The 14,606-nt window shown below is 43.6% G+C and overlaps 1 protein-coding gene across 1 annotated transcript in view; it reads left to right on the top strand.

The window, feature by feature from the left end:
• The window catches only part of NDUFA10 (NADH:ubiquinone oxidoreductase subunit A10), a 47,938-nt gene extending 35,562 nt beyond the window's left edge, over window positions 1-12,376 (top strand). The window contains exon 10 of the mRNA XM_054380988.1: window positions 11,760-12,376. Coding sequence (XP_054236963.1) covers window positions 11,760-11,828 — 69 coding nt within the window. The 3' untranslated portion in view covers window positions 11,829-12,376. The remainder of the gene's footprint in view (window positions 1-11,759) is intronic.
• The last annotated feature ends 2,230 nt before the right edge of the window (window positions 12,377-14,606 follow it).

Below are 14,606 nucleotides of genomic sequence, written 5' to 3'. Positions count from 1 at the left end.
CCACGGATAATGCTCCAACTCCATGTGCTGTTTGTGAAGCTGGAGCACTTAGGCAGATGTGTTTGCAGAGAAGGCAAAAACAAATGGTTCTGTTTAATAGAATCAGTGTACTTCAATAATGTGCTGATGTGCTTCACACTCCTAAATCATCTTGGCAAGTCCTGCCAAATCTCCTAGGGGCGGTGGGGAAAAGGCTTCTTTTACATGAATGCTCTTTGCTGTATACATAAAAGTACAGCTGTCTAAGATTCATATTCAAGTCATCACCTATGTCTACCTCTGAAAGCAAAGCAGGAGAACCTTCAAATACTCTTTGCCCCCTCTCCCTTCACTGCAGATCATAGGGAAATAATCAGTATTTCAGTTATGCAACCTTAGTGCTTAAAAATATGAAAAAAAAAAAGTATTGGGTTTGCTTATCACAAAATGTACCAGACACTGGAGTCCAATCCTTGCTGGTGTTCACTTTGTCAGTGCAGTGGAGGATACCTCCACTAGAACAGGTGAAAGTAAAATGGTTAAAGTGTAGTCTCCTTTCTCATGTCATCAGCCCCAACAGAATGTGTTTGTGCTATCCTGCTCACCCCACTTTGGCCCATGTAACCCATGTTACATCTGGTAAATGATCCTCTGTTTGTCCAGCAGCTTGCCCCAAGATCTTTAAACACGAGTCTAAGAAATGCTGAAGGAGAAAAGGGCTATGCTTTTACTAGCATGTGGCTAAAAACTGTGGCTGGCATCTCATGCTTTAAGACTTGGTTGTGTTTTTTCCATCTTTTCAGAGGGGTAAGATTGTGCAGTGGGAGGAGTATCCTCTCCTCTTTGTAGCTTGCTGAGATTCTTTAAGTATATATGCTGGTGTGTATATTAAAGAAAATGTCCAAATGCTTGAGTACAGAGATTCTTCTTCAGACAATACAAGCCTAAGCACCTATAAGTTCCTTTTGTACTAAGGCAAATCCCATATGGAAATGGTGTATCTTTTGTTAGCCTCACACAAACAGACAAAAGAAGGTTGGGGATGTGTTCCTCTTGAAGCGGACAATGTGTGATGAGTTCTTTGAAGAATGTGTTCCACACTCCTGAGCTACTTTCAAAGACACTTCCTATCCCAATATGAGCTCCAGCTCTAGTGAGTGCATGTGCTCATGTGTAAGGCTTTCTTAGATCAGTTTTAGTTGTCATCTTTCAATCTGAAGTGCCCATTTGCTCTGGCAATGAAATGAACGACATTTCTTCACCTTTTTGCTTTTCCCCACCATGCACTGACTGTTGCTGATCCTGGCATACTCCAACTTCCATCCCTTGGTTCCTTTCTGTGATGGCTCTCGTTGTCCTCCTCTGAACTCATTGTGTGGTGTCCTTTTCTGTGGTGACAAACTTTGCACTTGTGCCTTGTTCACCACATGAGGAAAAGAGAGGCTTATTTGGCAGTGGTCATGATTCTGCTCTGTGCACCCCTGTCAGTGCAGCTCCATATTAAGCAGAGACAAAAGTAGTGGCTCAGAATGTTCTGCCTAACATTTAACTCAAGAAAGCAAATAAATATGCTACTGAAAGGTAAGACAAAGCTCTTGTTTTATTTTCCCTACCCTCTTCCCTTGGTGGAAGACTATTTATGGAATGTGGGGATGCTGACCATGAGGAAAGGAAAGCTTGAGATAGTCAAAGACCTAGCTACTGCTATGAAGTGCAATGTGGCTCCTATAACTGTGTCTCTGGCAAGTCCCTTCATCTTGCATCTTAGCAAGGATTTTTTTTTTTTTTTTTGTTATTCCAGGGCTAAACTTATGCTAGATTACCAAACTGAATGGGTTGCTGGAGCTAGGTGAATACTGGAGCTATGGAAGAGAAGTAGCAGCAGTGTGTTTGTGGGGTGAAGTGGCTGCCTTTTCCACAGCAGCTGCATCAGCTCAGCTGCCTTGTCAAGCTGTATCTTGGTATTTAGCTGTTCTGCCTCAGGACCTGGGAGTGTGGCTGGCAGTCCCCTTCTGTAGCAGTGAGTGGAGAAGAGGCAACATATTGGAGGGGTGGGGCATCCCATGCTTTCCCCCTAGGCTCTTCATTTCCCTCATTTTCATAAGGATACAACCTTGGGAGGGGAAATCCTTAAGTGTATGATGTCTGCTGTGCCTCCAGATATTTAGGTAGTTGGAGGGAAATAGCTATAACACAGTGAGCTTTTGAGTGATGGGAAGGTGAGCCTGCAGAAGTAGTCAACTCTCAGCCTCATGACCCAGGAAGAACTTTACGATTGTAATAAGATCATAATGAGCCTAACAGGGAGAACATGAAGGGAAGACTTTTCTCCAGGTTTGCATGCAGAGTTCAGTCCTGACAGTTTTTGGTGGTTGGGGTTGTAAAGGGCTGAAGGTAACTGCTGGCAAATGGGGGATTAGAAAATTCTTTAGCTGTCTCCTATTAATGTGCAGAGCACTGCTGCCTTACACACAAATCCTCCATTTAAAATACCCTGAATTACAAAGAAATACTTGAGCATTCAGGAACCCAGAGTCTGGATCAACAGCAGGGAGTGTTTCTGTCAAAATTAAGCACTGAAGTTTAATGTGGTGATACTTGGGTGGGTGGGGTCCTTGGCCTTTGATTGCAGATTCTGCTTTACAGGCTTCTAAAAAGACCTGTTTGACCAATTCTGCTTGTGTGCACAGAGGACGTTGCCCATGCATATAAAGTGCAACTGTAGCAAGAAGCCTTATCTAAGCCATGAATTGCCCTTCGTGTTGCTCTTGCCTCTGCAGAAGCAAGGAGCTTAAGATACCTTTTTGCTTGTGATTGTTGCCATAGTGGCTGTTGTTGATGCAGTCTCCTGTTTTTTCTCTTCTGGCGTTTTTCCTTGGCTTGATGAAGTTTTAATTTTTGGAGGATCAAGGTCTGCCTTCCTAATTCTTATTTTAATGGATGTATTTGACAGCTGTTATGCCCAGCTGTGTCTCCCTGTCTGCTCTTGAATCCAGGAAGGAGTGAAAGCAGACACACAATAAATTAGGAGAGGCTTAGCTTATTTTTTTTCTTTATCTCTGCAAAAATATTTTTGGCCCTTTCTAAAACAAGACGTTGCCTGGCTAAATACTGGGAAGACCAGAACCTGAAGAATAACTAAAGCCTAGGAATGATGTTGTTCCTTAAGGACCCCTGGAAGGGGGTGGGAGTAAGCATCTGATCTTCTCTTTCCACTCCTCCACTCTCACCTATATTGCATGTATGGAGAGAGCATGAAAGCAGCCCCTCTGCTGCTTCAGAAACGCATAGCTTCTATCCTACTCCCTATAAAAAATGTCACAGGCAGCTGGCAAGGGATATCTATCCCAGATGCAGGGAAGAAGGAAACTAAGAGACCATGGGACTACCTCAAATTTTGTTCTTGGTAGTTGTCTGTTTAGTTTTAGATGACAGAACATGCTGTCCCAGGCAGTGGGCACCTATGTAAATCAAAAAAGACATTAAAATAAGATGGTTTAATGTTGACTCTTTGCCACTGGCCCCTATGAGAGAAAACACTTTTTTACTTGGGAGCAAGGGGCAATGGGTGGAAGTTGAGGCATAGGAAGTTCCATGGAAACATGAAGAAAAAATTTTTTCACTGTGAGGGTAACAGAACACTGGAACAGGCTGCCCAGGGGGTTTGTGGGTGGAGATACTCAAAACCTACATGCATATGTTCCTGTGTGATCTGGTATAGGTGATCCTGTTCTGGCAAGGGGGTTGGACTGGATGATCTTTAAAAGTCCCTTCCAGCCTCTAATATTCTGTGATTCTATGATTTGGACCATATCGTCCCTGTCCCAAACCTCTGTCTTAATCCCATCCCCATGCAGGGATGTGAGCCCCAGGGCAGATCTCTATTAAATTAAAAAAATAATTAAAAGAACTAAAACTTGGAAGAAGAATCTTTTGTTAATGATTCAGCAAAGGGGATAAAAATTGCAGGTGAGCTGCTCCCACTCCACTCTTCTGTATCTCCTAGGAAACTTTAATTAAAAAAAATAAATCCAACCCTCAGAGGACAGTTTCATTGTCATATCTTATATCAAAAAATCATGCTTTAGATGAGGAAAAGGTTTTGGTGAATCTGTTAAAAAGAATAGTTTGATTTATTTCTTGCTCTTCCTGCTTTGCTCCAGCTTCTTGGATATTAAGCTGTGAAATAGTGTCAGTTTGAGGTGTATAACTGTGCTGGTATGGTGCTACAGTTTTGGTTGGGATGACGTTAGTGTATCAGCTTCCTTGTTTCCTGATAGTGTTCTTCTGCTGAGAAAGAAATGCTTTGGGCTTTTTGATGTAGAAGTGGCATTGCCAAGACTTGCTGCTACCTTGAGAAAAGTAACATAAGGAAAGCCATTTTAAGAGGCCTTTTGTGTTTTACCTGTCCAGTTAGAAAAGCCAACCTATGGTTAGTAGCATATCACTTTACTGGCTTGGATGGAGTTACTTGGCACTCTGTAGTGGATAATTGGCATTTCGAACAAATTTGAGGAGAAAAAAAAATAGATAATTATTCTGCCACTGTGGAGAATAGTCATTAGGGCAGGTAGGCACTGAAGGGAAAAACTTCAACAAAATACTTGGGCCATACCCTGTCACTTATTCTTGGCTGTTCTGTGAAAGCAAGGCTAGAGATACACATTGGCTGGTGGTGGTCATAGTTGTTCAAACTGTAAGTCACAAATTCATTTTTACAAATCACATTCCTTCTTCTTATGGACGCTTCTCTTTACAAAAGATTTCTTCTTTCTTGCCTGACATTTTTTTAATGAAGGGCAAGACCAGATGCATTGAACAATTCCAGCAAACAAAAACCTCAGTTCAGTAAAGCTCTTGAGTACCCCTTACTTGGGCTGTAATGAATGTTAACAACATTAAGAATTTTGAGTAAAGAATGGCAGGAGTCAAGCTGCAATCAAGCATCTATTTGTGACAATCTTTTGGAAACCAAGCCATATGCACCACAAATATGTGTTTTGGGGGTATCATAGAATGATCTGGGCTGGAAGGGACCTCCAGAGGTCATGCAGTCCAATCCCCCCTCATCCTCAACAAGACCAGGCTGTCCAGAGCCCTGTTGAGCCTCACTTTGAATATCTCCAGGGATGAGGCCTAAACCACCTCCCTGGGCAACCTGTTCCAGTGTTCCACCACCCTTATGGTAAAGAACTTATTCCTAACATCCAATCTAAATCTGCTCTTTTGCACTTTGAAGCCATTGCCCCTTGTCTTATCACTACAAGCTGTTGTAAATAGTCTCTCTTCATCTTTCTTGTAGGCCCTGTTTAGGTACTGGAAGGCTGTTATTAGATCTCCCTGGGGCCTACTCTTCTGCAGGCTGAACAACCCCAGCTCCCTCAGCCTGTCCTCATAGCAGAGGTGCTCCTACCCCCGATCGTTTTCGTGGCCCTCCTCTGGATCCGCTCCATATTATGCCCCTCTACCTTTTTTTTTTTTTTTTTTTGATTGCTCTGGAACAGAAAACCCAAAACCTTCAGCAAGCAGTATATGAAACTGCATCTTCCTGTACTCTCTGATTCTAGCTGAGTGCCAGTGATACTGACAGTACACTTCCAGAAGTCAGGATTTTTACTGCGGGGTGGGGGGAAGTAGTAGGCTTTGCTAACAGTAGTGATGTAAGGTGCTATTACTATGCTTGTTACAAACAGCTACTAAATGACAAGGTTTGGATATTGATGAATGAGCCCATGCTTGCAGAGTAATGACTCTGTTGTTGAGTGCTCTTTGATCAGCCCTGCTCAAAACATGCTATTTATAGATCTCTTCTAGCTGCGAAGCTCAGCCATTAGTAGAAAGCAGCACAGGAATAGAAGGCAAAACAGTAATTCTTTTTTGCTCCTGAAATGTTGGAAAACAAGACAGGCTCTGAACTGATGGATGCAGACCATTCCAGATTGTTAAAACTCTCCAGAGCTCTACCTGTACGTGCCTGGTTTGAAATGATTTTTGAAGAGCTATGAAATGCAGTCGCAGGGCATAGCAAACAGCTGGCTGAAGCTGTTTGTTGCTGCTCTGCAGACTGTATCACTTTATATGGCTTTTCATCATGTTTATAGTTTTGACAGACACTTCTGTGGCAGAGTTCTTAATTTAACTGATGAGATGATCTTGTTTTCATCTTTTTTACTGATGTTCTTTTAAAGTTGAGCAGTTTCATTCCTTTGAGGTGGCTCTGCCTTTGGTTACAGTTCATTTCATTTGTTCCATGCTCTGTGTGGTGGATTTTATCTTGTACTTCTTGAAGTAATCTTGCTGCCAGCTTTAAGTTCTGTACAGTATAATGCAGCAGACCAAGGCTTGATTCTTAATCTCCTCTATTTCCATAGAGTGGAAAAATCTGTTACTTGACTTGGCAGTGACCTGGCAGGAGCTCATGCTTATTTCCTGCCTCAGGGATGTGTGTGAGCTGTTTGGATTGTCTAGTGAGATCTCTTTTTCTGTTTGCTTGTCCAGTGCTGCTTCAACTGTAAGCTTTCGAGGGCAGAGACTTAGTTCTTCTATTGCCAAGTGTGTGTCTAGATGGCTGCTGTGATAACGTGGCTTTTCCTGGGAAAGATGGTTCAGCTTTGGAGTGATGGTCAACATCATCTTCTGCCAGCGTTGGTGGATCTTTAGGTCTCTTTGAGCTAATGTCAATGAAGGACCTAAGAGGGTTTGAATGGATTTGTTTGACCTAATATGCTACTTGCCTGTGTTGTTAGTAGTACAACCTATTACATATGATTAATTACTATTATTTTTAATGTGACCATTAAGTCACACCTGTTGTTTGGTGTCACTCAAGTATGATTTGGAGGTTCCATATGTTGAATGTTGCTATGAATGTGTCAGCCTCTTGCAATGATGGTGACTTTCACTCTACTGCTGACCAGAAAAGTTGATAGTAATGCACCTATCTTGTGGAAAATGCAAGTCACCTTCAAATACTTGCCTGGGCTCCCATCAAGGCCATCAAAATGTTGTCAGCAGTATCTTTCATCATGGAGTCCTTCAAGCCATTGTTTTTATTTAATGGCACCTGTATTGTTTACTGGAAAAGGCATTCAGTCCCTCTGTTCCCTCAGCGATGGCCAAGTTCTGTAGAGCTTTGTCCTATCTCTCTTTCATCATCTCTTTTCTAGGCTGGACAGTTTACCTCTGCAGTACTGGCAGCCTCAGGGCTAGCTGCTTGTTCCCATCCCTGCCCTTGTGCTAGCTTAAGCAGCTATGGGCAGAACAGGTTGGGAGCTTAAGATGGGTGCAGTTTGGGGCACCAACTCAGCAACTTCTTTTCACCAAAAGAAGGATATCCTACTACCTGCCCTGTATCCCTAGATCTTCCCTGGTGCTCCCACTACTCTTTGCAGTGGTCTGGTATGTGTTTGGCCGACTGAGCTTGCAGAGTCACAGAGATCTAACCCAGCCAGGAGGATTGAATAGCTTCTTGCTGGGCAAGAGTGTTGATTGAGGTTGTGGAATGATCCAGCAAAGCTGCAGCAGAGAGATGAGAGGATGGGAACTGTTGGTACCATGCTATTCAGTCTATTCAGCCATGCTGTGCAACATTACTCTGACACTTTTTATTTGACTATTTGAATCCAGGCTCCTTACGACATTGAGCAAATGCTTGTTCTGGCAGGAGGTGGGCAGGAGGGGAGCTGGAGGGGCAGCAGAAGACTGCATGAACAGGAACATTTCCTGTGCCAGTATCTTTTCCAAAGGCTCAGTAAGTGCTAAAAGATCACCAGCTTCTTCCCCTCTGGGACAGACCTACCTCATTCCTAGTTGTGCAGCTTTATTGCTATTATCACAGCTGTAAAATGGGAGCTTTGAAGAGCCTGTTCTGAGGAAGTCACCTATGATACATGTACCTGGTGGAGATAGTGTGCAGAACATAAATTCACATTCACATCATTCTGTGTCATTGGTAGGTAATACAGGGTTTGTTTACTTTGCCTTTGTTGTCTTCCCTCTTCCCTCCCCTTGTTTTTTTGGCTCTTTTGAAAGCTTGGCTGTAACATATCCCAAAGCTCAACTGCTTTTGCCAAGGCCCACTGTGAATGATGGAGTATGGATGAATACTTATTATAAAATTTGCTTTGATGTATTGCATGTCTTTAACCAAAGGCACATGGGGAATTTGTTTTGGACAATGAAATTGAATTCTGTTGGGATTGATATTCTATCTCTTAGAGAGGGCAGATTTAGCCAGAAATGAAACTGTAAACTCCTGCATTTTCCCAGAGAGCTCCTGTTGCTTTAATAATCCAGTTATCTGGGAATCTCTTGAAGTATCAAAGGGCCAATTATGTGCTGCCTGGAGAGGACTAGGGAGAGCTGTTTTTATGCTAGAATTAATAGATACAGGCTGGTCACAACAGGTCTGATGTCCCTTGCTCACCACGGTAAATTTCTGGGGCAGAGATATTAATCATTTATTTTCATCTCACATCTCCTCTTTGCTCAGCAGGACTAACTCTTAACAGTTTCTTCTGATATTTAGACAAGACACTGAAGACAACTTTAAATTAAAAACTTTCCAAAAAACTGATCACAAATGACTTGTAACAAGGCAGGATGGGGATTGCCTCACAAAGGAGGTAAAAGTCTTCTGTTAGTTTGATATTTTAAAGAGGTGTCTTATTTTCTGGCCTTCAAATAAAAGAAACCAAACAAACACCACCTTCTTCCTCCAAATAGAGACTTCATCCTGGATTCAATAACTGGTTTTGTGGCCTGAGTATAGATTTCATCGAGATTGGGTCTTTTTTCTCTCTGCAAGGGCAGCTCTCTCAAATAGGATAGAGGTTTTTTTTCAAAGGAGAAATCATCAGGATAAGTCAGGGGGTCCTGTGTGAAACTGGAGTTTGTGTGGAGATGAGCAGATGATCTCTGCTTAGTTATTTGTAAAGGCTGGCAGCAGATAGAGTTTTATTATAGCACCTTTGCTTGCTTCAGACTCTCAACTCATTTGTTTTTTCAAGGTGGGTTTGCTTCTTGATTCCAGTGTTGTATTTCAAAGATGGAAGCTGTTTTCTGTCTCTTTCATTCCTGGCGTTAGGAAGAGAGGTTCTGGAGGCAGACTCTGCTTTTGGAGCTCGTTCTTAAGTGTCTCTGGCATTTTGGGTTGTAGTCAGTACTTCCCAAAGAGGAATGCTTTAACACCAGAGACTTAGAGGCTGAGATGTATCTGCATCTTTCTTTCACAGGATCAGTCAGCTTAGAGTAATTGCCAAAATATTACAGAATCACCATTTGGTAGGTGTTGGACAGCACTTCTGGGGATCGTTTAGTCCAACACCCTGGCCTAAAGAAGGTCCTCCCTGAGCAGATTGCACGGGATCGTGTCCAGGCAAGTTTTGAATCTCCTCAGAGATATCCTACAGCCTCTCTGGGCAGCCTGTTCCAGTGCCTTGAAACCCTCAAAGACCTTCCTCGTGTTCAGATGGAACCTCCTGTGTTCCAGTTTGTGCCTGTTGCCCCTTGTCCTGTTTCTGGGCCTTTAGATATTGACAAGCATTGCTAAGATCCCCTCTCAGTCTTCTCCAGGCTAAACAGTCCCAGGTCTCTCAGCCTTTTCTTGTCAGAGACCTTTTCCAATCCCCTCATCTTAGTGGCTTTCTGCTGGACTATCTGCAGTAGTTCCTTGTCTTTCTTGAGTTGGGGAGCCTAGAACTGGACACAGTACTCCAGATGAGGCCTGACTATGGCATAGTAGAGGGAGAGGAGAACCTACCTCATATTGCTGGACATGCTCTTCTTAATGCACCCCAAGAGGCCATTGTCCTTCTTGGCCACAAGGGCACATTGCTGGCTCATGGATAACTTGTTGTCCACCAGGATTCTTGGGTCTTTTTCTGCAGAGCTGCTTTCCAGCAGATCAACCCCTATGCTGTCCTGGTGCATGGGGTTAAGCCTGCCGAGGTGCAGGACTCTATGCTTGACTTTGAACCCTTAAAGCAGCTGCTGTATGCACTGGTAGGTTTTGTTCTGTGGTTTAGTTATCTAGCAAGTGCAGAGCCTGGTTTATGTTTGTTCAGGCTGGAACTGTGCTGAAAATTTGTGTTGCATTTGCAAAGTTAGTAGTTTGGAGATGATTTTGATGACAGCTTTGTTGGCACACTTGTGGTGAGTCTGTCACATCAGCATGCTTTTGCTGACCTGATGCAGCCTGCTTGGCCTGGAGGAGAGCTGTCCTTGCCTGTGCAGAGAGCACGTACTCTCTGTAAGGGGCGTTTGCTACTAGAACTTTACTGGCAGGCTGTCTTGTGGTCCTCTGCTGTGTCTGGAATCCCTTAAAGCAGCTCCTACTTAAGCAGCCTCTCTTCCCAAATCCTTAAAGCTGAACGTAGAATGGATTGGCCACTGGGATTTTGTCTGTAACTCTGCCTGAGTGAGTTTTGGAATCTGGCCGAGAGGTCCAGGCTTCACTTTCCATTCCAATGCATAGTAAGCACAGGTCTGTGTGTCCTCTTCCTCTTGAGCCCTTGTGGAAAGGTTTGGGTTGTAGAACATCTGTTTTGCTGGCTAGATGAACTACCAGGAAGAGGATTGTGTGCTTCAGTTCATGGACTTGGAGGTAACAGATCCTTATCTTGTGGTCTTAGATGCAGCTACTTCCAACTTCCAATTGCTAGGACTCTGCTTAGGCTACTGCTATTCTCCATTTGTTCACACCCCAGTGATAATTTGCCTTTCCCTGGTGAGAGTGCAGACCCTTCTGCTTCCCTAGTACATCTGATGTCTCACTGCCAGCGCTGCAGCCCATCCAGCCTTTCCCTCTGCAATGCATTTCCTGGTTCACTAGGCTCAAACCACTACTTGCATGATCTTCTTGGTCTGTACAACCAGCCCAAGCTCTTGAGATGGTGCCAGAAGTGAAGGCTTCCTGCTGTGCTCTGTAGCCCTCTGTCATCTTGCATACAGTGAGGTGTAACAGACTGCATGGAGGAGTGTCTTCATGCAGCAGCACCATGGTTCCTTGAGCCCTGGTTTGGGGACCACAGGTACAGTAAGGTTGGTCAGGCTAACCTGTGTCTAGAGCTGCCTGGGTGGAGGCTGCTCCCAGCAGCATTCAGGGTCTGTGCAGAAGAGATGCAGCCTGAAAGATCAGTAAGGTTCAGAGGCAGCAAGTGAAGGCTATGTTGCTTAGCTCCCAGGATACTGGTGAAATTTGGGTTGGGGGGTTCAAGAAACTTCTTTTTTTTTCCAGCAAGTAATGGCTCCTGGCTTGGCTTCTGAAGACACTTCTGCTTTAATGAAGTTGAGTTTAGCTCTTGAAGGCTAAATATGCAATTTCATTTGAATGTTTTAATGTAGTAATTAACTCAGTAGTTCATGCATTAAATATTCAATGTATTTAATAATGTGTGCCTATTTTGGCATAAGATTCTACTAACTGATTCAGATCCCCTACTACATGTTACAGTTAGAGGGGTCATCCCTTAGTAAAATGGAGAATAAGGGTGAAGAGAAGATTTGGGTGAATCCAGATGGAACGTGCTGTTGTACTGTTGAGATTATTGGCCTACTTTGATATATAAATGTTACAGCATACTGGGTTTTGTGGATCCTTCCTTCACAGCAGCACAGCTCAGTGTTTTCAAAGGGATTGACTTTTCTCTTAAGTTTTAATCATTAGGTTGTAAAAACACACTGCACTTCTGCAGATACTAGAATGCACTTCATAAAGAATCTAAATGTTTCTATAGAGAGTGAAAAGATAAATGTTTGACTGAACTTTCTGCTTTCTCTAGCTTCCTGGTCGCAATTTTAGGCCAGGCTACAACTCTGAAGTTGGTGACAAGTGGATCTGGCTGAAATGAATCTGTTCCCTTCGGAGCCCAAACCACAACGGACCACAGAACTTGAACGGAGTTCAGTGTGCCTGCTCCACATCAGTTGGTGTAGTATGAAGAAAATGCTAATTAAATCATCCTCCAGCTACAGCATAAGAGAATAGACTCCTAGAAGGGAAATCACTTTATTCTGGTTTGTTCTTCCGTGATGAATTCAGTCTTTGGATGTTGAATATAGTCAGTGTGTGATAGCAAAGGGGCAGACTTAAGATCGGTGCTGAACTTTGTCTTCATCGAGACTGTGGCATGTTATTGTACAGGATTGTTGCTGTTTTACTGAATCAAGAGAAATTAAACCTGTATCCTCTTGGCTCTCACTGAGTTAATTTCTTGCTCTGTCATGCATGGTGTTTTATTAGTTTCATTAGAAGAGTGCACATGCTGGGGAAAAAAAATGGTGTTTGTATCATGTTCTGAAAGCCTCTTGCTGAACATCAGCATCAAAGCAGGCAAGCATAAAAAAGTTGATTGAGAGAAGGAAATAAGTGTTGATCTCAATTTAAACAGCAAAAACATCTGTGCTTAGAAGTATAAAGAAATATTCAAAATAATTGCCAGCAGTTGTACTCATAGCTTCTTTCTTTGACTTTGGGTGTTACAGATCAAAATGTTTGTTGGGTATAAAAGGCAAACGTACTTATTATTTTTGCAGGTCCCTGAAAGTCCCAAGTTGGAGTTCTTTTTAAAGAAATTATTCATTTGGTATTAGTTAGTCACAGAAATGAGGCACCTTGGCACCGGTTCAAGCAATGCTGTCCAGATTGAGTCTGCGGTAACTCTGCATTTCCAGTAAGGGGCTAAGTACTTCAGTCACTGAGCAGAAGTGCTGCCAGGCATTCCAGCATTCAGGGCATTGCCTTTGAATTAAGCAGCCAAGTCTTGCCCAAGCCCCTGCCTGTATCAAAACTGGTATGGAAACACTCCTTTAACAAGAGCCTTGGGGGCCTGGTTAGATGGAGAAATAAATGAGCAGTGGTATAGAAATGTGGCTCTTCCCACTGTTCTCAGCTCATTTGTTTTCATGTTTTATGGCTTTATAGAGTTCCAGCTCTGGTCACAAAAGGACTGACTCTGCTTTGGTGCCACTGTGCCACTCTGTGCTAACGTGGCTGGTGGCAATGCTGGGGTGCACCTGTGTGAAAATGCAGCAGAACTGGTGCCAGTCCTGTGGGACTGTGTTTTGTTGAGTTGTTGCAAGATCTTGATGCGTTTTCCTCTTCCACGGGCTGGTTACTGGGGCACTTGGCCTATGCATGTTGCATCTCAACTGTACCCTGCAGTAAATTGTCCCACATCTCCTTTGCCAGGAGGCTGTATCTTGGTACTCTCAGGACCTGCCAACCTGTGCCTCTGTTGTCTTCTGTGCAATGAGATCCTGAGCTATTACTATTAGCTGTTCTTTACCTGTCCAGAGTGCCATCTCACAGCAGTCAGCAATGCTTGTGGAGATGAAAAGAACATCTGCTGTAGCTTTTGGTTCCCTTTGGGGTAGTCCAGATCTGTTTTTACAGGTGTCCTCCATCTTAGTGTTGCTGTGTTCTCCAGATGCTGTAATTCACTTGGCACTCTGCATGCAACCTGATGTTGGATCTCCTAGGAAGGCCTCTCGTGCTGTGTGGTGCTGATGAAGCTGTTGTGTTCAGCTGTGCCATAGTGGGGCACAGTGGGGTGCAGAGCATTGCTAAGAGCCATTCCCTGCCTGCTGCAGGAGCACACAGAACTGAACTGAGCTTTGGATGTAAAGGAGTTTAATTCCAGTCAGGAAAAGTAGCGTTGGCTTGTATGGCAAGAAGTGTGGTATGACATAATGTGTTGAGCATACTTTTTGTCCTGGTTTTAACTCTGCTTTAAAAGTAAAACTGTTTATAAACTAAATCTGTGAAGGAAATAACTTTCCCTCTGCTGTAGGAAGGAGCTTTAGATGTGTTTTTTCTCATCCCTCCTTCCCACTCCCAACACCTCAAAAAAATTTCTCTTAGCAAACCAGCTGTAAAGTTTTTGGCTTTCAAAGACTATTTTATGCCTGTTGGATCAATTTATCTTCAGTTCTTTGTTAGATTGAAAAAGATAGAATGACTCAGGTCCTCTCCATGCTTCTGTGTAGGTGTACATGTGATGTCATCTGCAGTCTGTCCTCTTATTCTGAGTTCCTATTGCCAATGGTAATGTATGGGGAGGTTTGCTTCTTGCCTGTCATGTGTTGTACTTGATCCTGCCTGCTTTACGAGGGCAGATTCCCTGGGAATGGTGGTGTTTTGCTGAAGGACATTGGCCATGTTTTATGGGCAGAACCACCAGCTTTCCCAATGGCTGCCTTTGGCCAGTGCAGTAGCCCACTGACTGACTTCCCCTTGGGTGCACTTTTTGGTTGCACAGGATGAGGGAAAGGAAAGAGGAGATGGGTGGGAATGGGTCTTATCATCCAAATAAAGGCTTGACAAGCTGCAGCTTCAGATGAGGTTGTGAAGATGCCTCTCAGTCACCTATGATTTCATGCCAACACCTGCTCAAGGTCTTTGCAGAATGGTGGGGATTGGAAGAGACCTCCAGAGGTCATCTAGTCCAACCCTCCTGCGAAAGCAGGGTCACCCAGAGGAGGTTACACAAGATCATGTCCAGGGAGGTTTTGAGTATCTTTAGAGACAGAGACTCCACAACCTCTCTGGGCAGCCTGTTCCAGTGCTTAGTCATCCACAAAGTAAGTAAGCTTTTCCTCATGTTCAGATGGAATCTCCTGTGTTCCAG

This window comes from Indicator indicator, chromosome 5 (assembly GCF_027791375.1).
Source record: "Indicator indicator isolate 239-I01 chromosome 5, UM_Iind_1.1, whole genome shotgun sequence".
Classification (NCBI taxonomy): domain Eukaryota; kingdom Metazoa; phylum Chordata; class Aves; order Piciformes; family Indicatoridae; genus Indicator; species Indicator indicator.
The sequence above is the reverse complement of the archived record's forward strand: the minus strand, read 5'-3'. Positions and strand labels throughout refer to the sequence as shown.